At 36.6% G+C, this 27670-nt stretch overlaps 2 protein-coding genes across 3 annotated transcripts; both read left to right on the top strand.

The window, feature by feature from the left end:
* LOC133302866 (K(+) efflux antiporter 5) lies at window positions 1–13205 on the top strand. Of its 2 annotated transcripts, XM_061502682.1 has the most exons (20): window positions 1–407; window positions 1579–1622; window positions 2502–2569; window positions 2680–2764; window positions 2874–2935; window positions 3564–3639; window positions 3783–3857; window positions 4926–4997; window positions 5212–5295; window positions 5395–5463; window positions 5566–5643; window positions 5760–5848; window positions 6469–6565; window positions 6653–6706; window positions 7004–7099; window positions 7585–7773; window positions 7871–7948; window positions 11924–11968; window positions 12052–12147; window positions 12764–13205. In XM_061502682.1, exons 1-20 carry the CDS (start codon window positions 194–196, stop codon window positions 12800–12802), a joined length of 1710 nt encoding a protein of 569 aa, XP_061358666.1. In that variant the 5' UTR covers window positions 1–193; the 3' UTR covers window positions 12803–13205. The 2 variants fall into 2 exon arrangements, with proteins under 2 accessions (XP_061358666.1, XP_061358665.1); XM_061502681.1 differs by having other exon boundaries at window positions 12052–13205.
* Window positions 13206–16288: 3083 nt separating this feature from the next.
* Window positions 16289–17194, top strand: LOC133302869 (uncharacterized). The gene has a single exon (XM_061502685.1). The coding sequence runs from the start codon at window positions 16289–16291 to the stop codon at window positions 17192–17194; it is 906 nt and encodes a 301-aa protein (XP_061358669.1).
* The last annotated feature ends 10476 nt before the right edge of the window (window positions 17195–27670 follow it).

The raw sequence follows: 27670 nt of genomic DNA, 5'->3' as shown, positions 1-27670 counted from the left end.
AGTGCCACCATCAGCATCAGCAACATCTGAAATCACAAGACCGTTTCCATTCCGCATTGGGCTCCATTGCATTCCATCTCCAATTCCGTTCCCGATTACGTTTCCGTCTTCTTCTTCCATGTTTTCCGCGGAATTGAATTCTCCGATCTGAGGGAAACCGAAACTCACTCGCCGTTGCTGCTGCACCACCGCGATGACGATGAAAATGTTTGGGTTCTGGTGCTGCGTTCTCTCGGTCGTGATCTTTGCTAGGGTTTCCGCTCCTGCCAGATCCGACAAGGAAACACGAGAGAGGTTCTACGGGAACATGCTCAACTCTTCTGCCCCCGAATCCAACGATGGCACCTTGGCCAAGATGTTCGATCGCGTTCTCGAGAAGGAATTTTCCGAAAATGACCAACCTGAAGGTTTTTCCATTTTCTACCTTTTTTTTTAATTTAATTTTTTCTATTTTTGCATTGTAGTTTTTAATTTTTATTTTTCTGGTTTGGTTCACGAGATAATAGCCTGATGGTATAGTTAAAGTTTGCGACTTTTTTGCTGTTAGCGAGAAAATAGCATGATGGGTTAGCTGGATAGTTCCGGAGTACTAAACCAATTGTTTTGTTGAATTGAATATGCAATTGAAAATGATGCATTTGAAGTTTGGGTATCTTTTCCTGCCTTATTGGAAGACGGTGTCTGTTTGCATAGAGCAAAATATGGTGCACATGAGAACCTTCTAAGGTGGTTTTATAGTGAGTTGGAAAAAAAATTATGGTTCGAGGAGTTCCAAACTTGTAACATCTACTGGAAGAAGGTGAATGGGCATGTGGGTAAAATTAATCTATCTTCACTGCTCAGTGATAGTGGGGAACTGGGGTGCTAAAATTCTCTTAGTTGTGCATTGATTACTAATAGCATCTAGATCTGCTGGGTCTATGAAGTGATATCATAAGTTATAAATGGCAAGGTTTGAACTTTGAAGCAGAATAGTACTGCTCTAAGTTGTTGAAATTAGCAGAAAGTCATGGTAGGAGAGATGTTCTGTACTTGTTGAGAGACATGTTTGAGATTAAATTCATGTTGAGAGATGCACAAAATTTCGCATTCGCCCCCTCACTGCCTCATATTTAATCACACAGAGCTTATGAAGCAATACTTTTTTCCTTAATAAGGACACTTTTGGTATTTTAAAATGTATTTATCATGGATGTATTAATACTGGTATATGAAGCAATACTTTTTTCCTTGATAAGGACACTTTTGGTATTTTAAAATGTATTTATCATGGATGTATTAATACTGGTATGGCGTGGATATGATCTGTCATTTATCCTAATAATCTTTTCCTTTCTATACTAGTTGCTCTACTGTTTCATTTTAACAGTCTTTTTGTGTTTTGAATATGGGTGTTGTCATGGATGATTTCTGAGTATAATAATCTAGTTGTTACTCTTATTATGTACTTCCAATTGTTGCTTGAGAGATGAAAAATAAGATTCTGTTGTCAATGATCAAAATGTGAAACATGAAGCTCGTTGATTTGTTTTAAGTTGTTTGGATGCTATTCTAATTATTATTTTCTATCTTTTACAGAATCTGATAAAAGCAGCTTCAATAGCAGTGTAGCTGATCAGCAGGTAGCTCTGATAGTCTGGTTTTCAATAGTAATGTTGAAGTAGATTACTTCATCTGAAAACAAGCTGGTGTTTCGTTGTGTATAAAATGATGCCTGGACTCTATAACTGTCAATTTCAATTTCAAATAATACATTCAAAGTGAAATGTGTGTATGTTTGGGAACTGTTTGGTTTTTTCACTCAGATCATAATCTATTAGTTTAAAAGTCTTCATCACTACGACTAAAGAGTGATTACTTATTGCTATTTGCTTTTACTATCTATAGTATTAAAATATGAGCTTTTCATACTATTTTCTCTTCCTCTAGTATATTAGATGTATGCATGGTTCCAATATTGATGTTTGAGCTATTTTTGTCTTGACGCTGCCCTCAGACATTTTCATATTGTGCTAATAACTACTACATCTTGGCTTCTTGCTGTTGAAAATATATTGATTTGGTAGGGAAGGAGGGTATGGTCTATGATGATGTTATACAAAATTCTAACCCGGTAGTCCTATTTATACTAATAATTAGGTCCAGTACAAGTATAGTACTACTAGTATAAGCATTGGTGTTCTAATACAAATTATGCAGTAAGACTACTAACCTTAATTAAATAATGAAAAAAATAAGGAATTATAAATTAAATTAGGAAACAACTCCCAAGATTGCTTCCTCAATTAGATGACTAATTGATTCCCTGCTATATTTTAAATATCTTCGTAGATACTCCAAATATAGGTTAAAATAGTCTAATAAGATATACTGAATATATTATGACATATTCACACTTGCCTTTTTTTCCCTTAGTTGGTTATCTCTGTAAGTAAAGATTATTCAGACTTTCTTTTTTTAAATGTATAGATGAGTGTTAACTATCTGGTCTTCTTTTGCAGGCTGTATTGGAGACTGTAGCTAAAATTACACATGAGAAAACAAAGAGAAATGATACACATGAGGGAAAGTATGGTCATATGTTGCCTGATGTAGTTTCTCGATTGCAACTTACAATGCATAATTGGATGTAACTTATATTCATTGATAACTTTTTTCTTTTTGAATGATTATTTTTAGTGTCACAAGATCATTTCAGTTGCAAGATGTGTTCTCCCTGGAAAATGAAGATTCTGATGATGTGACAACCTTGATTGACAAAAAGGTGTGCTAACAAGTGATGTGAAGCTTCTGGGATTGTTCTTCACTGTGATGTTAACTACTTTTTTTTTCATGTTTCAATCTTCTTACTTGTTTATGTAACTGTATGGCAGGACAATGTCTTTGTGATGTCAAACAAGAAATCCAAATATCCTGTACTCCAAGTGGACTTGAGGTTGATATCTGTTATGACTTTTATCATTGTAATTACTTTTTCAGGGAATTCTCTGTCTGCTTAGTTGACTGATGGAAGGATAATTGATTATTCTAAGAAGTTGCTTTAAACTTGGACAAATTGCAATGTTCCTGGGCTAATTTCTTTTGTCCATGGATCTGTATTGCTGGATTATGGAATGTGTTATTTTAACGCTATGTTGGAAATCATCAAGTAGTTTTAGGAGATATAATTGTGAAAATGACAAACTGATCACCTTTTTCCCTTCTTCTTTGCTTTTTTATTTTTTATTTGGAAAAGTAAATAGGCTTAGATTTTTCTTTATTTGCTCTTGGAGGTTCAACCAATTGCTTTCAAGTTAAACCTTTGTGTGCTTAAAGTAGAGAGGCCTGATATCTCAAGATGATGGGTTTGTTTTGGATTTGAAGGGATAGCTATAGCTGGCTTTCTAGCAAGTATCATTTCCTTTTTTCCAAGATCATAATTTATGATTTTTTTTTTTTAATATTAGATGCTGATGCCTCTGTATGTTGTAGTTCTTGAAATTTGTTTGTATTGCTGCATTTTGTTCAATTTATTTTCTACCATGGTATTTAATCTACAATTTGATAATTGCACATTCATGCAGGCTAATATCAGATTTGGTGGTTGTCATAGTTTCTGCAGCCATTGGTGGAATTGTCTTTTCCTGTCTGGGGCAACCGGTCTGTTAACATTTGATGTTCTTCATGCAATAGTTGATTTTCATTTTAAAATTCTATTTTAGTGATACTAAGTGATTTATTTGAGTGGACTTAAGTAATAATTGATCTGTTGGATTTCATCTACCTTTTTATACATATTGTAGGTTATTGTGGGCTATCTTCTTGCAGGCTCCCTTATTGGACCAGGGGGTTTGAAATTCATCAGTGAAATGGTACAGGTATGTTGTTATGAGCGACTCACTATTATGTTTTGCCGAAGCAAAAGTACCTAATCTAATCCCTCTTCTCCGTTAAAATTTGTTGCCTCCCTTATCTTAAGTGGTTAAAGACCACATTTTTGTGATTTACAATCTTGAGATCTAGATTCCTCCATACGAGTACCTTCTGTAATGATTATGATCATAAGTTTCCACTACCATCAAATGGTTATCCATCCATTATCTCCAAAATCTTATAGAAATTGAGATTTTCTTACTGATTTGCCGCATCGTACGCTTAGGGTACTGATGGTTGTTCAAGCAGGACTAGGGGTGGTAGTGACAAAATTGACATAGGACCCTGAAGGAATTGTTATTGGGTAGGACTTTGACCTCTAAGATGTATCAAGGTTAGGAATTTGGGTATATTTAAGTATTTATAATGGTAAGTTGATCATTAAGGGCTCGATTGATGGCTGTTGGTTACTATGCACAGAACCATTGAAATAGATTTAATGGTTTGATCAATTCTAGGACTGATTTAGGCCCAAACGAAGGTAATGTATTGTCTTAGGCTACATTAAGCAATCTTTGGAAGAAATTAAATTGTATAGTTTAATAATAAAAGATTCATACCTTCTGATTTTTTTAAATAAAAATTGCTATCATATTAAAGAAGCATTACATTAATGTAACTGGAGTTTTTCAAAAAGATTTTGAGAATCTTAATATTAACCATGTATGTATGACCTACACATAGTGTAAATACAGACCTTGATTTGGGACCACAAAAATTAATAAAAGACTCTTTCGAAAACTACTAAGATGCCCTAAACATTGAAGTTAAACTGATCTAACAGCTCTCAGCTGCTAGTAACATATTAATGTGATCTATACATCGGTAGTACAACATATAGAATAATCTTTGATTGTCCATGACTTTCCTGCTCCTTCCATGGAAGAAACATTGAAAGGACAATATCTCCATTGGGTTTTTGAACTGTTAATTTTAATTTAAGCTGTAATTGTTATTTTGTCACCCAATCATTTTGCACTGGATAACCTTTTTTTCTTCTTGCTTTTATACAGGTTGAGACTGTTGCACAATTTGGGGTAGTGTTTCTTCTCTTTGCTTTGGGGCTGGAGTTTTCCTTGGCAAAGGTTTGCCATTCTTGTCTTGCAAAAACTTCTTTCACATATTTTCATGTTATAAGTTTGAATCTAGCTAAATCTCAAACCATATGATTTTAAGATTGAATGGAAATATGTGTTATCCTAGTCTAAGGCTTTGATTAGGGGCTGTAATTTAACAAAACTTTTCTTTCTGTTTTCATTTACTAATGAGAACCTGTTTTGGAATTTTTTATCCATGAAGTTAAAAGCTGTGGGGCCTGTTGCTGTTCTTGGAGGGCTGCTTCAAATTGTAATATTCATGTTCCTGTGTGGCATTCTGTCCATGGTATGGTGCTGACTGTGTCTAGTATGGTCTTCAATTGAATTAAGGAGTTACGATAGTGTTGTGGTGGATACTAAAGATTATTGTCTACTTGATTTGCAGTTATTTGGAGCCAAATTGTCTGAGGGTGTTTTTGTTGGTTCCTTTCTGTCAATGTCATCAACAGCAGTGGCATGTTTTCACACCATATCCCGAACTTACAATATTTATTGTTATTGCCTGTGCTTAATAGATTCCAACCATGATTCATTATTTACTTTCACCTTTTACCAGGTGATAAAGTTTTTGGTGGAGCGGAATAGTAATAATGCTCTTCATGTTCAAGTTACAATCGGAACTCTTATTTTTCAGGTATTTTTCTTGTTGAGTTTTAAATGTGAAACTTAATAGCTTTTCATAAAGTAATTTGCTCTAAAGTTTGACTTAACTTTGGGTATCATTCTTTTCTCTACCACTTCTTATATCAGGATTGTGCAGTAGGTTTACTATTTGCTTTACTCCCAGTTTTGGGTGGTAACAGTGGTCTTTTACAAGGAATAATTTCAATGGGAAAACTGTAAGTCTGTATATATGCACTTTCTTTCTCTGAATTTGCTGTATCATTTCATAGAATCCCTTTTTCTTAATGATCAATAACAACTTGTTCTGTTAATGCAAGCCAATTGAATCTCATAACGTTGCTACATGCTCGAACAACTTTTTGCTTGCCAAACCTAAATTTATGGGTACACTTTACCTACCTGAAGTTTTCATCCAAATTAACTTCAGTATACGAACTTTAAGATGTTACCATTTAGAAACACTGCACGTAATGATTTTTCTGCTTAAAGTACATGAATCTTGGCAAGATATATTGAGATTTGTCCTCTAAGCTGGATAAAACATAAAACATAACAGAAGGAGAGACTGTAACTTTTGGGTAAGATGTGACACTTTTCTGTGGGTAAACATGAGAAACATAGAACTGGTAGTTAAATGTGGTGTATCATGTTACTGGATTTTGGTGAAGAGAATGATCACAAGTATGCATATGACCTCTACATCATCAGTTTTTAATCAAATTTATAGAGTTTAGAGATTTTTACTTTTTTTTTGGGGGGTGTGGGGTTTAAATTATAATTTGTCCTAAATTCAAATTATTGTCATTTGGTATGATCTAATTGTTTTCAACTTTAGGTTGCTAGTGTTGTCCTTGTATCTCACTGCTACATCTATATTGTCTTGGTCGTTTGTTCCTCGCTTTCTTAAACTGATGATGCGGCTCTCATCTCAGGTTAGGCTAAAATATATTTGTTTCACTACCATTTTCTACCACTATTAGCAGTTCATTAGTTAATTTTTCTTCCTTTCTGCTCTCCAGACAAATGAACTTTATCAGCTAGCTGCTGTTGCTTTCTGCTTGTTATCTGCATGGGTAAGTAAAATATATGCTGATTGATTGCTGTTAAAGTCGTGCATTCTTGTTAATGACATTTGTCTGCAATTCCATATTGCACATTATATTGTTGGGTACTTTTATTATTTTTCTACGGTGTAGTTTTCTTTTTTTTTTTGGGGGGTGGTGGTGGTGGTGGTTTTCATCCTACCGTTTTAGAAAAAAGATTTGGAACCCAACGGTCTTGTATAACATCAGTCTTATAGGCAGTTTATTGGAGTTCACAATTAGTAGTGATGCTGTGCATTTTATTGACTTCTGTAAATCTCTTTCCAGTGCAGTGATAAGCTTGGCCTTAGTCTTGAGCTAGGTTCATTTATGGCTGGTGTTATGGTTTCTACAACAGACTTTGCTCAACATACTTTAGACCAGGTATCATTAATGATTGATGACTTTCTATTTATGCATTCTTTATTTTCATTTTCCCCCCTTTGTATAGACTTTCTTGTTTTGAAGGATTCCATATCATCCTTCTACTTGTACTTCCTCCCTTTTCTCTATTAATTTTTTTTTTCCCTATAAAAATGTATGGTTATGTCTTTAGGATGATTTGCTGCTTCTGAATTGTGAACTACAGGAATAAATCCTCTCATGTGTTATTTAACATGACCATGTCATATGGGAGGATTATAACCATTCGTGGACAAATTAACGATGATGGGAGATGAAAGAGAAAAAATGTTGGGATAGGAAATGAAAAAATCATCTCCATTGATCTGACCATGAATGGTTATGATCCTCTCACATGATATGGTGATGTTAAATAGTACATAAGAGGATCCATCCCCTATTTAGGTAGTCAAATCATAATATTAAATGAAGAGTTACACCTAATGAAATACGTTTATATATTGTAGGTGGAACCAATTCGTAACCTATTCGCAGCTCTCTTCCTATCGAGTATTGGAATGCTTATACATGTGCACTTCCTTTGGAACCACGTGGATATCTTGCTGGCATCTGTTATCCTTGTTGTAGTTGTTAAGACTACTGTTGCTGCTATAGTTACAAAGGCCTTTGGGTATAGCATTAAGACATCATTTATTGTAAGTCAACATGGTCAACTTTTTGGATGACATATTGGTTAACTAAACGTATTTTCATATGCTGAACACTGAAATGTCTGTCTCCATGACAACTTAGGTTGGTATCTCACTTGCTCAGATTGGAGAATTTGCTTTTGTTCTCCTGAGTCGTGCTTCAAATCTTCATCTTGTTGAGGTTTCTGCTCTCTCTCTTACCCCTCCTCTGTGCTATTATCTGACATTACAGATTTTCCTGCTGCTTAGATTTTGTAATTTCCGTTGGTTTTTTTGGGGCCTCCTTCTGTGTTAACTTGTTAACCAAATAGCTTTTAGTAGGTGATGTTATGTGCATGCATCGTATGATACATATGATTTTGGAAATTAAGCATTTATTTTTATCTAGTTTGCCAATATATAAAGATGGATGGGCACGACAATCTGGTGTGACAATAGTTAAGAATTTTTAGGAATTTGAGGGAAGAAACCTCACGTTAGAAATGAAAATCCTAAGTGAGGATCATAAAATTGGAATGATCCATAGAGTTAATGCCTTAATGTTGGATCAAGTCAAGATGTGTCAATTCAACAAGTTTGGTTCCTTTCTAAGCCCATAAAACGAGATATCCTTGGTGTTCTTGGCTGTCCTAACAAGTATGTTCAGTGGTCAATGGAGACATTGAACAACTACTAAGACATGATCCATCATTTTTAGTACGTGAAAGTCAGTAAAGAATCCTGAGAATGTTTTATGTATTCTGCCAATCAGCAGATGATAGTTCCCAACTAATGAGTTGGTTGATGGATGGAGTAAGGAGACGGGCCAGTGTGAAGGATTGAGCTCTGTTATTAACTTCTTCATTTGGGAAGTTGAAGTTACTTCACTTCTTCAGGGCTCATACTTGATTACTACACGTCACACCCGAATTGCAGCCACTTGAGGAAGAATAGGGTTAAAGTAGAGTATGGTTTTCTGTTTACTAAAAGAATCTGTAATGCAAGGAACAACAGCATAAAGGGGGTTTATCTTTCTGGCTTTCTGCTGTTGGTGTATTGCCTTCAATGACTGCAAAAAGAAATAAACTCTACTGGGTCTGAAAAATAATGGAGCCCATGCGGCAAAGATGGGAGGAGTAAGATATACAATTTCTCATTTGAATTTTATCCGAAAATAGACAGTGGGAAGATGCTTTGATCTTTTGTACCTGCAAAGACCCTAAGAAATGAAAAGATCACTATATTTCTGGTGCATCATATGAATCGCCTGTAACTGAAATACTTTTTCATGGGTCTGGAAAAAGAAGGCTAAAGTGCTAAACATGAGCTTCAGTATAGCTGGTCTGGTGGCGCTTAAAATTCCTTGCCTTTTCCATTCTTCTATGTCAAACTATATGCAGTGTCATTGAAAAAAGTATTGAGTACATTACACACTCATTTGTTGAGAGGTGCTCAAACTACACTAACCTTTCTTTTATTTTAAAATAATTTCACTCCCCTCTCTTAAGATATTAATATGTGCTACATTTTAGTCTATTTTAATATGAGTGAGCCTCTAAGGGACATTTTTTTTCTCTCTCTGCAACTCTCATGGTCAGCAAGATTTTATAAGATAAAATGAAGATTTTGAAATTCCAAAGCCAATATTAGAGAAATATAATATAAACTATTAATATGACATTCACCAAATAATATAAGCTTTTGGGTTGTATTGGTTCTTTATATGGTATCAGTCATCAGAGCTTTTATAACTTATGGAACCTACTTTTATTGATCTGTAATTGAAGAAAACATAAAGGGAGACAAGCTCCTTACAAAGATAAAATGCAGAAAAGATAAACTAAAAACCTCACTCACTCTCCAAGACCAACATACCTAGGCCCCAAAGAGATTCCAAGAGATCTTTTCCCAAAAACCCCACTCCAAATTCACTGAATACATGCCTGTTTCGGAACTCCCGCTGCACGGGAGTGGTGCCCCTATACGGCAGCTGCCGATACCGACGCTGGCCCCCAAATCACCCTATATAACAGCATCTCTCTCCTGTAACTAACTTCCATGGGCTCTTCTGTAGTGCTGGATCTGGGCCCACTTGTCATAGCCCAACAATACTCCCCCTCCAAAACTCACCCTGTCTTCAAGGTGAAGGAAGAGACCAAGATCCAGTGTGAGAGAACTCCACCTAGATCCCATTGCTTGAAGCATAATGCTATGTTTTTAATAGCATATTTTCCCACACTAGCGAGTCTTTTGGAGGCTCCATTAACATTAGTGTGTTTCAGCCATAAAGGAAAATCCCACACATGTTGCATCCCTTTTAACTGATCCACTAATTCTAGCCCATGTAGCTTGCTTTTGCCTTGGCCCAATAATATTTTCAGCACCCAATTCATAGATTTAATAACTATATTTTTGTGTCTTTGAGTTGGGTAGAGCCCATTTTATTTCCTTCCAACCACACTTTTTGGGCCTGGCCCATTAGGTTAAACTTGGAACCCATTTGGCAGAATTCCATTTCTGCCCCCATGTTGCTCACCTGAACCTTGTCGCTAACAGGTACCACCAATTTGTCTTCCTCCTTTTCTTTCTGTCCTTCTTCTTCCTCATCTTCTTGTTTTTGTTGTTCTACTTCTACTGCATTTTCTTCTTCTGCTTCATCTTCTTTTGCTTTAGTCACCTCTTCTTTTGCAACTTGTTCTTCCTCTGGTTTTTCTTCTTCTTTAACCTCTGTTCATTCTTTTATTCTTTGTTGGTGTGTTCTCCATTCAGCCACAAATGAAGACGGATCTGCAATCTAAATTTCTCTTTCAAAACCATGAGCTCTACTCTCTGGTTGTTGGAAACGTTCCCTCCTCTGTTTCTCTCATTACCGTCATTATTCCCCGCTATTCTCCTCACATCAACACCTTCTTCACGATTATCAAGCCTCGTTAATGCTTCCAGAACCGTCTCACGAAGAAGAATGGAAGCTCTCTTCCATTTCACCCATTCGCTCCTCCGAATGATCAAAGCTCTTCTCCACATTAGTCAATCTGTTTTCCATTTTTTTTTTTAGATCTGGATTAGAAAGCACCTCCGGGATCGAAGATGCTCTCATACCAAATTGATGGAATCTTTTTTTATTGATTTGTAATTGAAGAAAACATAAATGGAGTACAAAGATAAAATGCAGAAAAGATAAACCAAAAGACCTCATTCACTTTCCAAGACCAACATACCTAGGCCCCAAAGAGATCTTTTCCCAAAACTGCACTCCAAATTCATTGAACACATGCATGAGTAAACCCCACTCCCAAATCACCCTATATAACAACATCTCTCTCCTGTAACTAACTTCCAATAGGCTCTTCTGCAGTGATGGATCTGGGCCCACTTGTCATAGCCCAACAGTAACCAAGTGGTTATGAGTTTGATTCTTACTGCCCCCATTCTATTAATAAATAATTAAATATTATGGAGTTTCTTAGCATGTATAGGTGGGCTTGTGCATTGTCCATCCTTCAAGCTTAATAGGCTCTTTTGTGAGAGGGCATGTCAGAGAAATATAATATAAAACCATTAATATTGCCGTCATATAATAATTTAAGCTTTTGGATTGAATTGGTTCTTTATGATATAGGGTATTCAATTATTTTATCTTCTAAAGTCACAAAGTTGATAGTAGGAATGTCCAAAAATAGTTGTCCACGATGCTAAGAGAGTCATTAAGAAAGGAAAATGCCTCCGGAGACTCATTCTTTTTCGCTTACCGCTGCTAAGAGTTTCATTTACATTAAAATGAAGGGTTCGCTTTTTCTGCAGTTACTGCAGATAAGTTATATGCAGTAAGCCCAATACGGCGTTGTTTTGGGGCAGAAATCATGGTATTATTGTAATTTTAATTTATTTCAGGGTTGTAATAGACTTTATATTTATAATTTTTTGAGATTTCAATACGAAAACAACGTCGTTTTGGGATAAATGCAGATAACTTATCTGCAGTAACTGCAGAAATATTTTTTCCTAAAATGAATTAAAGTTTAGCACATTTTCATCTCTTAGGGGAGGGGAGTGTAATTTAGCCAAAAATTATTTACATGTTCTTCCTGATTCCTTTTCTTAGTGAGTTTTAGTGATTTATATAATTTTCACCTACTTTCTGTTTTTCTCTTGCTGACCACTGATTTCAATATTTTAGGGGAAAATGTATCTTCTTCTTCTAGGAACAACGGCTCTCAGTCTGGTAAGTTTCACTTACATCTGGCTGCTCCATACTTTCCTTCCTTTATTTTTATTTTTTTTATTCTTATAACTGATGATTTACAGGTTACTACCCCACTTTTGTTTAAATTGATACCTGCTGTCATGAACCTGGGTGTTCTCATGCACTGGTTCCCCTCTGAAAGTAGCACCCAAAATGAGGTCTCTCTCTCTCTCTCCCTCTCTCATATGTCCCCTCATATGTGATCAGATAATTGCTTTCACTCAAATAACTAGGGTGCTTCTGAAACTTTATTTGGCGGTGTTAGAGATGAATACAATATTTGTCCTCACATCATTTTGCCATTATAAGTAGGATGCACTTTTGTTTTTTTCGGGGTTATGATTGCAAATCTAATAAAGCATTATTGGGGTCAACATTACATGTTTACAGTTGATGCATTCCATAATCTTTTACACTCTTCCTCAATTGATGCCATTCCATTTCAAGAATTAGGTTGCACAGGATGTTTCTAACATGATATCTTCGTTAATATGTATTTTCTCTATTTGCTATTTTATTGAGTATGCTTGGCTCCACCCTTCATCAATTATGGATAACCAAGGGTGTTGTGCTTCTGCCAAAAATCATAGATGGCATAATAACATAACCCGTCTTTTACTCTTAACATGATATCTAAGTTGATATATATGATCTCTATTTGCTATTGAATTGAGTTTCCTTGGCTCCACCCTTCATCAATATTGGATAACCAAGGATGTCCTGCTTCTGCCAAAAGTTAGGTATAACAACATAACCCTTCTTTACTCTTAACAGGCTAAAGCTTCATTGAATGAAGCAAATAGAATGTTGTGAGTCTCCAAGTTTCCATGACCTCAAATAGTACATTGGAGGCAATTATCTACTTTTTGGTGACTAATGAAATCAGGATTGCTTCTGTATTTTTTCCATTGCAAGTTCCATGATGAGCTTCAGATGAAACGGTCAGCATATTCACTTCCATTTAAGTCAATGGAAGATCTCATGTACATAGGCATATGATTTTTGTATTCTTTGAGCAATGTATATAGGAAATTACAGGCCAGTATTGTTGCTTGCATTGATCTGATCACGTCATTCACGATTAGCCTATATTTGCTGCTAGAAGTTGCTACAGATGAAATGATTGACAATTTTAGAAAATGATTCATTATGTTACTTTTTGTTTAAAGATTCACCCCGCCTTACATTGTTCTGTAACATGTAACGAGCATTTGAATGAAGATCTTATTGAGAAATTATGCATGGTGACCGGTACTTTAATTCTGAGATGTTGCAGTACCAATTAAGTGTAGAAATCAAGGTCTTGAATATCAAAAATAGGGTTTTATATTTATTATGTTATATGACCTAATTCTATTTTTCTATACATACATCAAAGATGTGGGGTTCAAATTTTTTTTTTCTTCCTCTTTCATCATTCCACTTTCTCTTTCCTCTTTGTTGTGTATGTAGAAAAATGAAATTAAGTCATGTAATATAACAAATATAAAACTCATCAAAATAACCATGAAACCGGTGAAGAGACTAATTTACAGTATCAATTATTGTTTTTTTTTTAATTTATGGTTAATATTTTAAATATCTTCTCTGATTAATTTAAATTTAAAATAGTATTCTATTAATGTGAATAATAATTAATAAATAGGAAAAGAAAGAAAAGAATGAGCAGAAATCTCTATATTATATTAACAAGAACCGGACGTAATAGCAAATGAATTGGGTCATGTAGAGGATTGAAGTGCAAGACTAATACTATGTAACAATACACATGGAAATATTTTGACTAAAGGAAAAATGAAAAAATTAATATATAATAACTTAAACATTTTATATTATTAAATATATTTAGACACATTTTACATTCATTAGTCATTATACGCGCACGATGTTCTTCAGGAAACAAAAATTCTTTTCCTACAGAGACAATGCAAACCATGGGTCCCACAATATAAGGAGAGGGAAAAAAAATATAATAAACCTCTAGACCTCACATTGTTTATTGTCTCTGCAGGAAAAAGTTGGTGTTTCATACGACATAACTGATACATTACCCTGTAACTAGAGAGGATAATATTGGTCTTTTCCAATAAATCCGTTGTGCTTTTGGCCTTTTACTTTTATCTTCCTGCAATGACAGGAAAAATGACTAATCAAATTGATTCATCTAAATGACCAGCTCTTTTAGAGCCATCGCAATACCAAATATTGTTATAGCCATGTTTATGGTACTAGTTATGCCCATGACCTCATCCTATGTAACGGTTTATTTCGGGGAATGACAGAGAATCAACAAGTCGTGGTTATGGATTCGTCATCAAAAGTTGTGTGACAATAAGAAGACATGATATTAATTTAAAATATTTCTTAAAACTACAATTTCAATATTGCTAATGCCGGAGCATAATCGAGGCATGAAAAGCAAAAAAAAAAATCTCTAATATGTCTTCGTCAGTAATTTTAATTTTGAAATTGTTTGAGATATTGTAGCATCTAATGGAAAAAAGACTTTTTATAAGTTGCTTTTTTTTTAAGAAAATTTTATAAAAGTTAACAATTATTTTACATTTGGATGCAATATTTGAAAAAACTTTAAATAAAAAAGTGATTTGGATGTTAAAATAAAAAAGTACTTTTTAAGTTGCAGAGACAATTCATTTCGCCTCTATAAACTGCCATTGTAAGTGAACTTAATTTTGCATCCATTTTGTTCTGTAACTTATTTTTGTGTTGGGCAAGTGACCATGTTTACCTTTATAGATTTTCAAGGATGGGTCGATTATTTGCCAAAAAGGAAGTTCGATCATTAGAGATAGGTCATGGTGGGCTTTTCTTCACTGGAGATGGGACTGGTTTGCTGACAGTTTGGAAATGGCTGGAAGTGCCGAAGGAGTCATCTTCTTGTGAAATGTCTCTGAACAGCGAGCCATATTGATTGTTATTTGTAGCAAGATGTATTATATTAGACGACAAGTTTCATTTCCAATTTTCTCTTTCGTGTGTTGCTAGTTCATTTTTTTCTAGCAGATATATATATTAGAAACAATCTTGTATGGCTGAATATTTTATTAATGGAAGCTGTTCCGGGTTAGTATACTCGAATACGGGTTGGAAAAACCCGAGATAACTGTGCCCGGGTTATGGGTCAGTTCTTCCACTTATTAGTCCATGAGGTGGGACCTACCACGAAGGCACGTCCAGGGTAACCACCTCTCATCCACGTTCAAGATAACCACCTTCCATCCACGTCCAGTGCAACTACTCCAACTAGTAGTATATATATAGGGGTGAATACCCCAAGAAGGTATTCAGAATCTGAACAAACCCATATTGATGTTCACCCAGAACATTTGGCGCTGTCTGTGGGGAAAGTAAAACTATTCCTACGCATTTTCTTGAGTCATGACAAGCAATAACCATGATGAGCGAGCGGGGGAGAACGAAGAGAACAGAGGGGAAGAGGATTCCTTTCGGTCCAGTGGAAGGAGTCGATCATTAGATACCACTGGAGAAGCCTTAATTCAGTTGGTGGAGGAGATAAGGAACATGCAACATCAGGAAGGAGGAAAATGGAGGCAACATTCAGAAGAGACATTACCTGAGAGGAACATGCCACAAGGCTGGGATAGGTGGAGAGGTTTTGTATCTCCCCTTCCTAGTTATATTCCATTATCACCTCCACCCGAGACCGGGAATAGGAGGACAGAAGTTCGGAGAGGGCAAGTATCTCAGATATCCAGAAGTCTTTTAGAGAGGAGAAATTATCAGCGGGAAGGACGTGGAGTAAACCGGATGGCAGAAGAAGAAGCTTATGAGGCAAACGTTCGGGAAGCAAGACGAGAGTGGGTGCGTCAAGAAGAGGATGATGAGCAACCTCGTTGGGAGGCATGAGAAGATAAGCAACGACAAGAGAGTTGTCATTACTACGCTCGCCCTAGAGGGCGTGGGCAAGGTCAGAGGCATTATGAAGAAGCTAATGTGAGAAGGAGGACAGATGGAGAAAGACGGTATATTTATTACAGAGACGAGTTCCCACAAGAAGAGGATGAGTACTATTATGCACCAGGAACCCGATCTCAGAGAAGAGAGCGACAACCAGTAGAGAATTATGGTCCTCAAGATTAGGAAGGGTAGATGATGAGACAAGAAGGACCAGGTTAGAATGAACGGATGAGGAGATTACCACAACAGACGCAGCAGGAGATCCGGGTACCGCCTATCAGTTAGGGGCCTTCAGGAACCCCTTTATCTTGGAGGTTGAGGGCGGAGCCTATTCCGAGTTGGTTCAAACAACCAACTGAGATGAAAGCTTATGATGGGAGCTCAGATCCAAAGGAGTTTGTAACTGTTTTTCGAGCAGCAATGTCATTATGTGGAGAATCAGATTCATTGCTATGTCGAACCTTTCCAGTTTTTCTGAGGAAACAAGCATTAGAATGGTTCACGGCGTTACCCGTAAACCCTGTGGACAGTTGGTCGCAACTATCTTTTCACTTTATACAACAATTTGCTCATTGTGGACCCCAGCCTAAGACCACACACAATTTGTGTGGAGTAAGACAGAAGCCGGGAGAAAACGTGAGAGAGTATTATGAAAGATTCCAAGCAGAAGCTAGACAAGTGAAAGGGTTAGAGAATCAGACGTACTTGTTGTTATTTACCACCGGGTTGCAGCCTGGCGGGTTGGCAGATTCATTGGCAAAGAAAAGTACGGCTACTAAAGAAGATTTGATGGAAAGAATTCGCAAGTACATTGATCTGGAAGAATTTAAGTCTTCTCAAAGGCAAATTGAACAAGGTTTCAGAGAGGTTACATTTAGGGAGACTGATGGGCCTGCAGGGAGAGGACAGTTTGAAGAAAGGCGACCTCGGGTAGTCGGAGAAAGATTTAGAGATGCATACAGGAGGGAGTTTACACCGTTGAACAAATCCAGAGCCCAAATATTCAAGGAAGTAATGTCAACAGAAATGCGGAAGGTTCCTAGGCCGCCGCCGATTCGGTCAAGCTACGCACAAGCAGATAAGACCAAGTGGTGCGAGTTTCATCGGGGGTATGGACACCTTACAAATGAATGCTTCAATTTGATGAATGTTATCGAAATGCTGATTAAAGAGGGGAAGTTACATAAGTACGTGAGGAGAGGAGAAGAAGAAGGCTGTAAGAAAGATAGAGATAGGCGACTAGATCGTAGCCGCAGCCCGCCATAAGGAAGGAATAGAGAGGTTAACGAGAAACAAAAAGCTCAAACATCTCCAAGTCGGCTCCCAGTGGGGCATGTTTGTACTATAGCCGGAGGCAGAGCAGGAGGAGGAGAATCAGGGAATGCCCGGAAAAGGCATTTGAAGATGTGTATGGTTATTTCAGAGAAGCCGCATTTTAAGGAAGAAAGAAGGAGGACGAGAAAACAAGTAGTGTTTGAAGATCTAGATGATGAAGTATTAGATCCGGAGCACGATGATCCTTTAGTTATCTCAGGTTTATTAGTGAATTACCAAGTGGATAGGATGTTTGTGGACCTGGGGAGCTCGGTAGACATTATTTTCTGGGATGCGTTTAGCAGGATGGATTTGGACTGTGACCAGTTGGAACCATGCGAAGCCGAGTTGTTAACATTTACAGGAGATAAGATCAAGCCGTTAGGGTACATCCCTTTGAGGTTGACTCTGGGTAAGGCACCCACACATAAGACAGTGACGTTGTCTTTTGCAGTAGTAGATGTGGGTTCAACTTACAATATTATTTTGGGAAGACCATTCATGAAGAAGTTCAAAATCTTTTTATCGATAGACCAATTGGCTATGAAGTTTGTGGCTAAGGACGACAATGTGGCTACAGTAAGAGCAGATCAGGTGGTGGCTCGGAGTTGTTACAATATGAGTTTGCGGGTGGAAGCAGAAAGTAGAAAGGCAAAAATAGTCGTAGACGAAGAAGAAAGCAGGAAAGAGAAGAAAGAAGAGCGAGTGATGGTGGTGGGGTTAGATCCCCGAGCTGAAGATATAAAGGAAAGGCCGGAACCCGCCGGAGTAATGGAGGAGGTTCAATTGGGAAAGTCTAGTGAACAGGTTACTAAAGTGGGTTCCGAGTTGGAACTAAAGGTGGCTGCAAGTTTAAAAAAGTTATTACAGGACAATGCAGATCTTTTTGCGTGGAAACCCTCTGATATGCCTTGAATGGATCCAGCTTTATCTTGTCATCGGTTAGCAATAATGCCCGGAGCCAAGCCGGTTGCGCAAAAGAAAAGGAGTTTCTGTTCGTAAAGAAGAAAGGCGATAGAAGACAAGACAAAGGAGTTATTGGAAGCATGATTTATTAGAGAAATAGAATATGCTACATGGTTAGCCAACCCGGTATTAATAAAAAAGCCGGATGGGAGATGGAGGATGTGCACGGATTATACTGATTTGAATAAGGTTTGTCCTAAGGACCCATTCCCATTACCAAGCATTGATCAGTTGGTAGACAAGGCATCGGGGTATAAAGTCTTGTCTTTCATGGATGCGTATTCATGGTACAATCAGATACCTTTGTGGAAAGAAGATCAGGAGAAGACAACGTTTATTATGGAAAATGCGGTGTATTGTTACAATGTGATGTCGTTTGGACTGAAAAATACAGGGGCAACATATATGAGAATGATGAACGAAGTGTTTAGAGAGCAAATGGGCAGAATGTTGGAGGTATATATGGATGATATGATTGTGAAGTCGGAGGATGCTAAGAATCATTTGGAGGACTTACAAGAAGTTTTTGAACAAGTGAGGAAGCACAATATACGGTTGAATCCGAGTAAATGCGCTTTTGGAGTTTCAACGGGTAAGTTTTTGGGGTTCCTTTTAACTGAAAGGGGAATTGAGGCCAACTCGGATAAGTGTAGAGCGGTGATGGAGATGAAGAGCCCAGAGAATATTACAGAGGTACAGAAACTCAATGGGCGAGTAACGACATTATTCAGATTTTTAGCAAAGTCTGCACATGTTTCATTGCCATTATTCTAGTTACTCAAGAAAAATTGTGATTTTGTATGGTCCGAGGAGTGTGAAGCGGCGTTTCAGCACTTCAAGACTATGTTGTCATCACCACCAATTCTCAGCAAGCCGGAGCCCGACGACTTGTTATTTTTATATTTGTATGTTTCGCAGGAAGCTGTAAGTTCAGTACTCGTCCGAGAAGGAAGTGATGGAAGTCAGAAACCGATATACTTCATAAGTAAAGTATTGCAAGGAGCCGAGGTAAGATACCAGAATGTGGAGAAAGTGGCATTTGCTCTATTAATTACGGCGAGGAGGCTTCGTCAGTATTTCCAATGCCATCAGATAATAGTCAGAACGAACCAACCTACTAAACAGATGTTGTATAAGCCGGATCTCGCAGGTTGAATGGTTGCGTGGGCAGTGGAGTTATCTGAGTTCGGTATTAATTTTGAAGCACGGAAGGCGATCAAGGCACAAGCGTTGGCAGATTTTGTGGTAGAGATGACACATCCGGGAAGCGACTTGGGAGATACATGGTGGAAGCTGTTCGTGGACGGGTCGTCCAATAAAAGGGGAAGTAGAGTAGGAATTATCATGGAGAACCCAGAAGAGGTAGCAGTAGACTACTCGTTGACGTTGGAATTTCCCACGAGCAACAATCAAGCAGAATATGAGGTAATGATTGCCGGGTTGATCCATGCAAAAGAACTTGGAGCGCAGTGTTTGATAGTACATAGCGACTCACAGTTGGCGACTTCACAAGTAAGTGGGGTGTATCAGGCTAGAGGAGAAATCATGATCAAGTATTTGGCAAGAGTGCAAGAGTTGATGAAACAGTTCAAAGAGGTACGGGTAGAACACATCAGAAGGAATGATAACGTACGGGCAGATGTCTTATCCAAGCTGGCGAGTACAAAGACCGCAGGAAGTTTGAGGACAGTGATACAACAAAGTGTTAAAGCTCCAAGTGTAGTATGGGTGATACAGGAAGTAGATTGGAGAAGCCCTATTCAGAAATTTTTAGTAGAAGGGAAGGAACCAGGAGATCCAAAAGAGCCTATTAAGCTAAGAAGGAGAGCAGCATAGTTCGTGGTAATAGAGGGGCAGTTATATATAAGGGGCATGAAGTCGCCTTTGTTGAAGTGCTTAGTCGCACCAGATACTGAGTATGTGTTAGAAGAAATACATGAAGGTATTAACGGGCATCACTTAGGTGGAAAATCTTTAGCAAGAAAGGCTATACGAGCAGGGTATTTCTGGCCTACAATGGGGGAAGACGCTAAAAAATATGTGCAAAGGTGTGAAAAATGTCAGAAGTTGTCTAGCGTACACCAGGCTCCTCCCGAGGAGTTATTCACAATTTCATCTCCTTGGCCATTTTTTAAATGGGGAATGGACATCTTAGGCCCCTTTCCCAAAGCAGCTGGAGGTGTTAAGTACTTGATAGTCGCTGCTGACTATTTTACAAAGTGGATAGAGGCTGAGCCTCTTGCAACGATTACTGCTCGAAAGGTTCAGAAGTTCTTCATTAGGAGAATAGTTTGTCGATTTGGTATCCCGGCTATAGTCATCACGTATAATGGAACTCAGTTTATGGACAAAAAGTTTAGGCAGATGGTGGCAGATTTAGGAGTGAAACATAAGTTTTCAGTAGTGGAACACCCACAAACAAATGGGCAGGTGGAATCGACAAATAAGATTTTGACAAATGGTCTGAAAAGGAGAGTAGAAGATTGTAAAGGAAGATGGGTGGAAGAGTTGGACAACGTATTATGGGGATACAGAACTTCAGTGCAATCTAGTATTTAAGAAACCCCATTTAAAATGACTTACGGGTTTGACGCTATGCTTCCAGTGGAAGTCGGCGAGCCATCATGGAGAAGAAAGATAATATCTGAAGAAAAAGAAGAAGAGAATAATGAAATGATGAAGATTGATTTGCAGTTGTTGGATGAAGAGCGAGAGAAAGCAGCATTAGTGGAAATGGCGTCAAAGCAGCGAGCAGCAATTAGGTATAATCAGACGGCAGTGAAAAGAGAGTTTCAGGTTGGAGATTTGGTGCTCAGGCGGGCATATGTGGGGAATAAAAATGCAAGCGATGGGAAGATGGCGGCTAATTGGGAAGGTCCATACCGGGTAATACTGACCACCAAGACGGAAGCATATCGGATAGAGCATTTAGATGGAAAATCAATTCCACGATATTGGAATGCGGCCAAGTTGAAAAGGTATTTCAGTTGAAGAATACAAGATTTAATGGGAAGTCGTTGGGCAAGCTATTAATATTTAATAGGGATACAGTTTAATTATGCACTGTAGTAGTAGGTCATACTTTGTTATGTTTGAACTCGTTGTGTTTTTTTAATTTGGATGCATTTGAATTTATGATATGGATGATTTTTCAATGTTAACTTCGATGATAAGATGCGCTTAAAGAAGATAAAGTCCCTTGCCGCCTTGATTGGCCTCTTGGGCACCCGTTCAATTCCTACTAGGAAGTGGGAATATAAAGTCCCTTGCCTCCTTGATTGGCCTCTTGGGTACCCATTTAATTCCTACTCGGAAGCAGGATGATATAATCTCTTACCGCCTTAGAGGGCTTATTGAGAAAGATTAGTCAGGAAGTGGACAACTAATCTTGACCCTTAATAGCCCAAATACTAAAGCAAGTTGATAAGACAAGATGTAAAAGATAGAGTCATAACAAAACAGGAGAAATAAGACTGAATACAAAATAAGGTGGCATCCCACCCCTTTAAGTATCTTTTGGAACATCGTCGGAAGTAGCATGATCAGAAGCAGACTTGAGGGGCATATAGTCGGAGGGGCATTCAGCAAGAACAGCAACAGAGCCTTTTTCATCATGAGTACATAGCCGTCCGTCTCGAATGAAGTTGAAGGTCTCAATTTTGTCTAAGTGAGGTAAAGGGGAGTCTGGGTGGAAAAACTTCACCTGGTCTACAACCCAACCACGAATTTGATGACCAAAAGCAACATATTTTGAATCCATGTCATCAGCAGCTTGTCGTAAGGTTGAGATATCCTTCTAAAAAGCATCCACCTCCAGCTCCAGTTCGGCAACTCGGAGGTCAGAATCTTCAAAGTTTTTCTTCAGAACTTTTTGTTCATCAGTAAGCACTTGGTGATCTTGTTTAAGCACAGTAAGCTCTTCATTCAATTTTCTCCTCAAATCTTCAGATTCTGTGAGTTTGAATTGGGTGTCTTGTGATGTCAACTCGGCTGTTTCAGCTTTTTTGATTAGACGGGCTTGTTCCATTTGAAAGTTGGTTTTTAAAAGCTGTAAGTCTTTAAGCTCAGACTGAAGTTGATGGCGTTCAGCTAGAGCCAGGAGGGCCATTTCGTAATAGTGGGCTTCTCGGAGGGAATGGTCTCGGATGTCAATAAATTTGTGGATGAGTTGGTCCAAAGAGAATTTATTCCATTTTTCGCGCAGCCCGGGCATGAAACGCAGTTGTAGTTTTTTCATAAAAGGTAGTTCAAAAGAAGGAGTAGCAATAACAGAACTGGGAGGAGTCAGAGATTTATCACTTGAAGGATCATGGCTAGCATCAGTAATCCGAACTCGTTTGGGACGACGGATCTCACCAGAGTCAATTGGAACTTCCATGACCACTTCAACAGCGTTACTCGGTGTAGAACCCGTAGCAGAAGTAGCCGGCATAGGAGAACGAGTAGGAGAAAGTTCTTTCTCGCCAGAAACTGAAGATTGAGCATGACGTTTGCCCTTATCGCCAGAGACAGAGGAATCTTCCTTCTGGGTGGCTTTTTGTTTTTGGCGAGCAAAAAAGGTGGGATCCATGCACTTGTCTGCAAAACATACAATAGTAAGAATAGATATAAGGTTAAAAGAAGAACATACAGAATAACATAAGAGAATTTTATAAGTACTTACTTAGTTTTCGGCAAACCCAGTCAGCAGAATCTTTATTAGTTAGGATTGACCGAGGAATGAGAGAAATATTTTCCTTACATAACTCAGAAGCGAGCTGCTTGAACCAAGTATAAGTTTTATTTTCCTCAGTACTCAAATTTTTTGAGTTAGTTAAAATGCTTTAGCAGAAGTGGTATAATGGTGACTGTTCCAACTGAGAGGGAATCGTGGAGTTCAGTCTTGATTCAGGAAGAAGGCGGAAGGGGGAGCAGGTTGTGAGGAAGAAGAAGAGGCAGAAGGTGTAGCAGGAAGAGCCTGAGGTATACAAATTTTGAAATATTCTTCTTTGAAGTTTTTCCAGTTATCCTCATACATACTACACCAGCGTAGCCCGGGACGAGCTTTCAAAGAAACCCAACTATGACGAGGACATCCTTTATCAACGGCGTTTCGGAACACAGCAAATAGACAGAAGAAAACTCAAAAAGAGTACACAAATCCAAATGATTGACAGATTATCTCGAAGTATGCAAAAAACACCAACTGTTGGGGTGTAGTTGCGAAGGAGCGACTTCGAGGTGGTTCAAGACATCCATTTGGAACTCGGTAAAGGGTAAAGTAAGTTTGAGCTCAGAAAATAAGCATTTGTTGGTAAAAAAGAAAGAGTTCTCACCTTGTCCGGAAGGTGAGCAGAAGCGTTCGTCTTCTCCGGGTACAGAAACTCGGAAAGAAATGATAATGGAGTCATGGAATAGTGGCACTTATTGTAAAGCAGTGTGGAGGGTACTCAGATGATTTTCATAAGAGGAACGAAGCCCTAGAGCTTCTTCGTTAACCCACTCTAAACCTTCTACAATAGAGGGTAGTGCGAAGCGAGAAAGGGGAAGCGAACGGTACAGACGATTCTTCGACATGGCCTGGACGGAAAGGTATCAATAAACTTTTAGAAGATATATGGCAAGTTCAAATGATTAGCATAGAATGTGTTGGTTACAAATTAGATCCTTAATCCGTCCAGAGCTTAACAAGCCGGTACCAAAATATTCAAGAAGACAAAGGTATTGAGGTAAGGAAAGTATGGTGCAAAGGAAGAAAGTAAAGAACAAATTAATAAGTTACAGGCAAGATTCGTCAAGATAAAAGATGGCAGTGCAAGCAACCATTTTTATAAATTAGGCAAAACATAAGAAAGTAGTACAGGAAACAAGAGAACTTACTTGTATGAAGTACTGGGGGCTTAAAATCAGCGGTAGAAGAGTCACATCAATGCCTACGTGAAGAAGACAACAAGAATAACAACAAAGAAAGAGCCAGAAAGAAATGCAGAAAAGAAAACAAAGAAAGAAGACGAAGAAGAAGATAGGAAGATAAGAAAATGAAAAAATGGGAAAGGAAGATGGTAATAAAAGAAAGAGGAAAAAAGGTGATCGACGTTTCGAAATTTGAAAAACAATGATGGAAGTCAGGAGGAGTCGTTTCAAATGTCAAGATGTTTCAAAGCTCGAGGCACTTAAAGAGTGACAAGTGGCAAGTAAAAATTGAAGGAACAGAAGGTATTTAATGTGCGTATTGGGATAAGGTAAAGAGGAATAGGAAGAGATAAACCAAGAAATAAACTCGGAGTAAAATAGCTATTAAACTCCGAGCTTGGGGGCTTAATGTTCCGGGTTAGTATACTCGAATACGGCTTGGAAGAACCCGAGATAACTGTGCCCGGGTTATGGGTTAGTTCTTCCACTTATTAGTCCATGAGGTGGGACCTACCATGACGGCACGTCTAGGGTAACCACCTCTCATCCACGTTCAAGATAACCACCTTCCATCCACGCCAAGTGCAACTACTCCAACTAGTAGTATATATATAGGGGTGAATACCCCAAGAAGGTATTCAGAATCAGAACAAACCCATATTGATGTTCATCCTGAATAGAAGCCTTTTTCTCAACTTCTGTTGGTGCTTGTCCAGTTTAAGTTTTTCCTAAAATGTTAATCATATTGTCCAATTAATTTTAAAGAGTCCCTGTGGCTGCTATTATCTACAACTCAAGGCCATTTAGAATTTCACTAGCAAAGTGGATTTTATGACATGTAATCATGATTTTTTGAATATTTGTAATCTGTTCAAGCATGAAGTTTGGTAGTTTAAAATTTATAATGATTGTGTCGTATTGCAACTTTGGTTGCCCTTATCGTTCATGGCCTACTTTTTCTTGAGAAAGTATGCTTAAGAATTTCTGGTATGACTTTGGTTGCCCTTGTCGTATAAATTGCTTTAGTTAAATTCAACTTGGTTGTCTTACATGTTATGAAATGCTTTTTACTTGAGCAAGTATACTACAGAATTTTTGGTGTGAAATTTAGGGAGATTCATTATCTTTGCAAATCAACAACATTAAAAGTCAGTTTGATGTTTTATAACTTCAGTTCTGAGACTAAGTTTTATTTGGAATGTTAAAGTTTTTCTCATCATAAATTATTTCCCAAGTTAAAAGCTATAATTTCAAGTTGTCCACGTGATTTCCCTGCTCATACACGTATATAATCCGCTCCATTTTACAATTTCTCTATCGATGATTGTAAAGCATTTATACTATCTAACGACAGAACATCAACATATTCCACTTATGCTCAAAAACTAATTCATCAAGTTGATGTGGAGGAAGTTTCATTTTCTCCAAGGAGAGGTATAGTTAGTATTCTTTTTCTTACTATCTCTTATTATTAAATCTTAACTGTTAATTTCCGTTAATCTAACGGTTGTAATTTATTAGGTTATACTTATTAATTAATTATTAATTTTTAATAAATTATAACCTTAGATTGACGAAAATCAACGGTTAAGATTTGATAATAAGAGGTAATAAGAAAACGTAATAAGAAAAAGAGGTACTAATTATAATCTCTCCCTTGATCAAAGTGAAATATATGATTTGTCAGCATTAATTATGAATTATTCCCCAAACCGTAAAAATTGGATTTTGTCTCTTGCAAAATGATAGTATGACCCTAAACAAATACCTTGGGTTTTTGTATTGCACATTCATTCTTAAAACGAAAAATATATTTTCCTTAGTTTTTGCTTGCAAGATTTCTTTCTTCATATATACTAAGATGAAAGAACATATATCCCTTGAGTCATCAATTGATGAATTAATATTTAATAGAGGCAAATATAATGACAATTATTGCCATTTGCTGCATTGCTGGTCTGGACTTTGGTTTAGGCAAGCCAATGTCTGACACAACAATGTCTGCAATATTTTTTTTTTTCCAAAAAAGTATAGAAAATCACTATTAAATATGAAAAAATATTTAATATTTCTAGTTTCACTTTTTTCATTTTTCATTTTATTATAGGTATCCAGAAATGTTATATCTTAACTTATAATTTATTTAAAAAAAAAACTAAATATGATTCAATAAATAATGTCATATAAAATTCTATTTTAAATTATTGTATCTCATACTCTCTCCATCTTACTTAATATTAACAAAGGAAAAAAACTTATTTAACATTAAAATGGAGGGAAAGTAAATAATTTGTTTGGAGAAATGAAATCGATAATTTTCAAGTATTTCAATTTTATTTATTATCTCATCTTATCCAAAATGTTATCATTTTAAGGTTTGAAGAAAAAATATATGAAAAAGGAGTAACGTTTGTATTATCCCCTCTAATTTCAAAACGACGTCATGTTGGAATTACAGGGGATAATATTATTTCTATGATGCGAGAAATATTTTTTTCTATAAAAAATTAATATAATCACTAAATAGACAAAAAAAAAATCTTTTGTTTATATCTTGTTTTAGGGTAATAGAAGATAATTTATCTTATCTGATAATAACATCATCTTATAGTAATTGAAGATAACTTACCTTATCTAATTTATGATAATAGCCTCGTTTTCTGATAAATTCAATAAATAGTGTCATATAAAATTTTACTTCAAATTAGTGTATTTTAGACTCTCTCCATCTCTTACTGAACTTATTTAACGTTAAAATAAAAGTAAAGTATATAATTTATTTGGAGAAATGAAATCGATATTTTTAAGGGATTTCAGTTTTATTTAAATATAAAAAAATCGCGTTAAAAATAGAGGTTTAATATTTTTTTATCCCATTATATAAATGAGAAATATTATATTTATAACTTTTTTCGCTTACAATCTTTTACAACTCAATCTAAACCGTTGATTTTCGTCAATCTAAAGTTGTAATTTATTAGAGTTTAATAACTATAACCCAATATATTATAACTGTTAGATTAACGAAAATCAACGATTAAAATTGAGTTATAAATGAAAAAAGGTCGTAAGCATAACCTCTTTCTATATTAATTTATCTTTTATTATTCAAAACGATATTTTTTGAGGTTTGTAAACAAATTATAATAAAAAATTATATAATCTCTGAATAAACAGACAAAATTATGTTTTCTTTATCGCTTATCTAATCTCTCGTTTTAATTGAAGAAATTATCTTCATATTTTAAAAATAAAATAAAATAAACTTTTCTTATCCGATAATAGAGTAAGAGAAGATAACTTATCTTATCAGATAATCAAAAACTAAACAGTATAAAATATAAATAAACACTTGATTTATTGCTATTAATTACACAACACTTCATTTGCTTCACAATCCTTATTGTCATTCTCTGTTAGAAAAAAAAATGTTAAGGAGTGAGTCATTAGGTTAGTCAGATAAATTTGAATAATTTGTATTAGATTATTTTAATTTTTACCATTATATTAGAGAATGGATCATCTCATAATTAACACAATCATGTTATATAGGAAAATTTTAATTATATA

The sequence above is a fragment of the Gastrolobium bilobum genome, unplaced genomic scaffold, assembly GCF_033153095.1.
Source record: "Gastrolobium bilobum isolate Gb01-03AN ecotype WA unplaced genomic scaffold, APGP_CSIRO_Gbil_v1 utg548, whole genome shotgun sequence".
Lineage (NCBI taxonomy): Eukaryota > Viridiplantae > Streptophyta > Magnoliopsida > Fabales > Fabaceae > Gastrolobium > Gastrolobium bilobum.
Note: the sequence above shows the minus strand (reverse complement) of the source record. Positions and strands in the feature narration are given on the sequence as shown.

Excerpts from the sequence above, each read along its gene's own strand:
- LOC133302869 (XM_061502685.1), top strand. The coding sequence starts at position 16,289 with ATGAAAGCTTATGATGGGAGCTCAGATCCAAAGGAGTTTGTAACTGTT.
- LOC133302866 (XM_061502681.1), top strand. The coding sequence starts at position 194 with ATGACGATGAAAATGTTTGGGTTCTGGTGCTGCGTTCTCTCGGTCGTG. Across the intron at positions 3,858-4,925 it reads TCATCAGTGAAATGGTACAG|GTTGAGACTGTTGCACAATT; the intron begins GTATGTTGTTAT and ends GCTTTTATACAG. Across the intron at positions 5,849-6,468 it reads ATAATTTCAATGGGAAAACT|GTTGCTAGTGTTGTCCTTGT; the intron begins GTAAGTCTGTAT and ends TTTCAACTTTAG.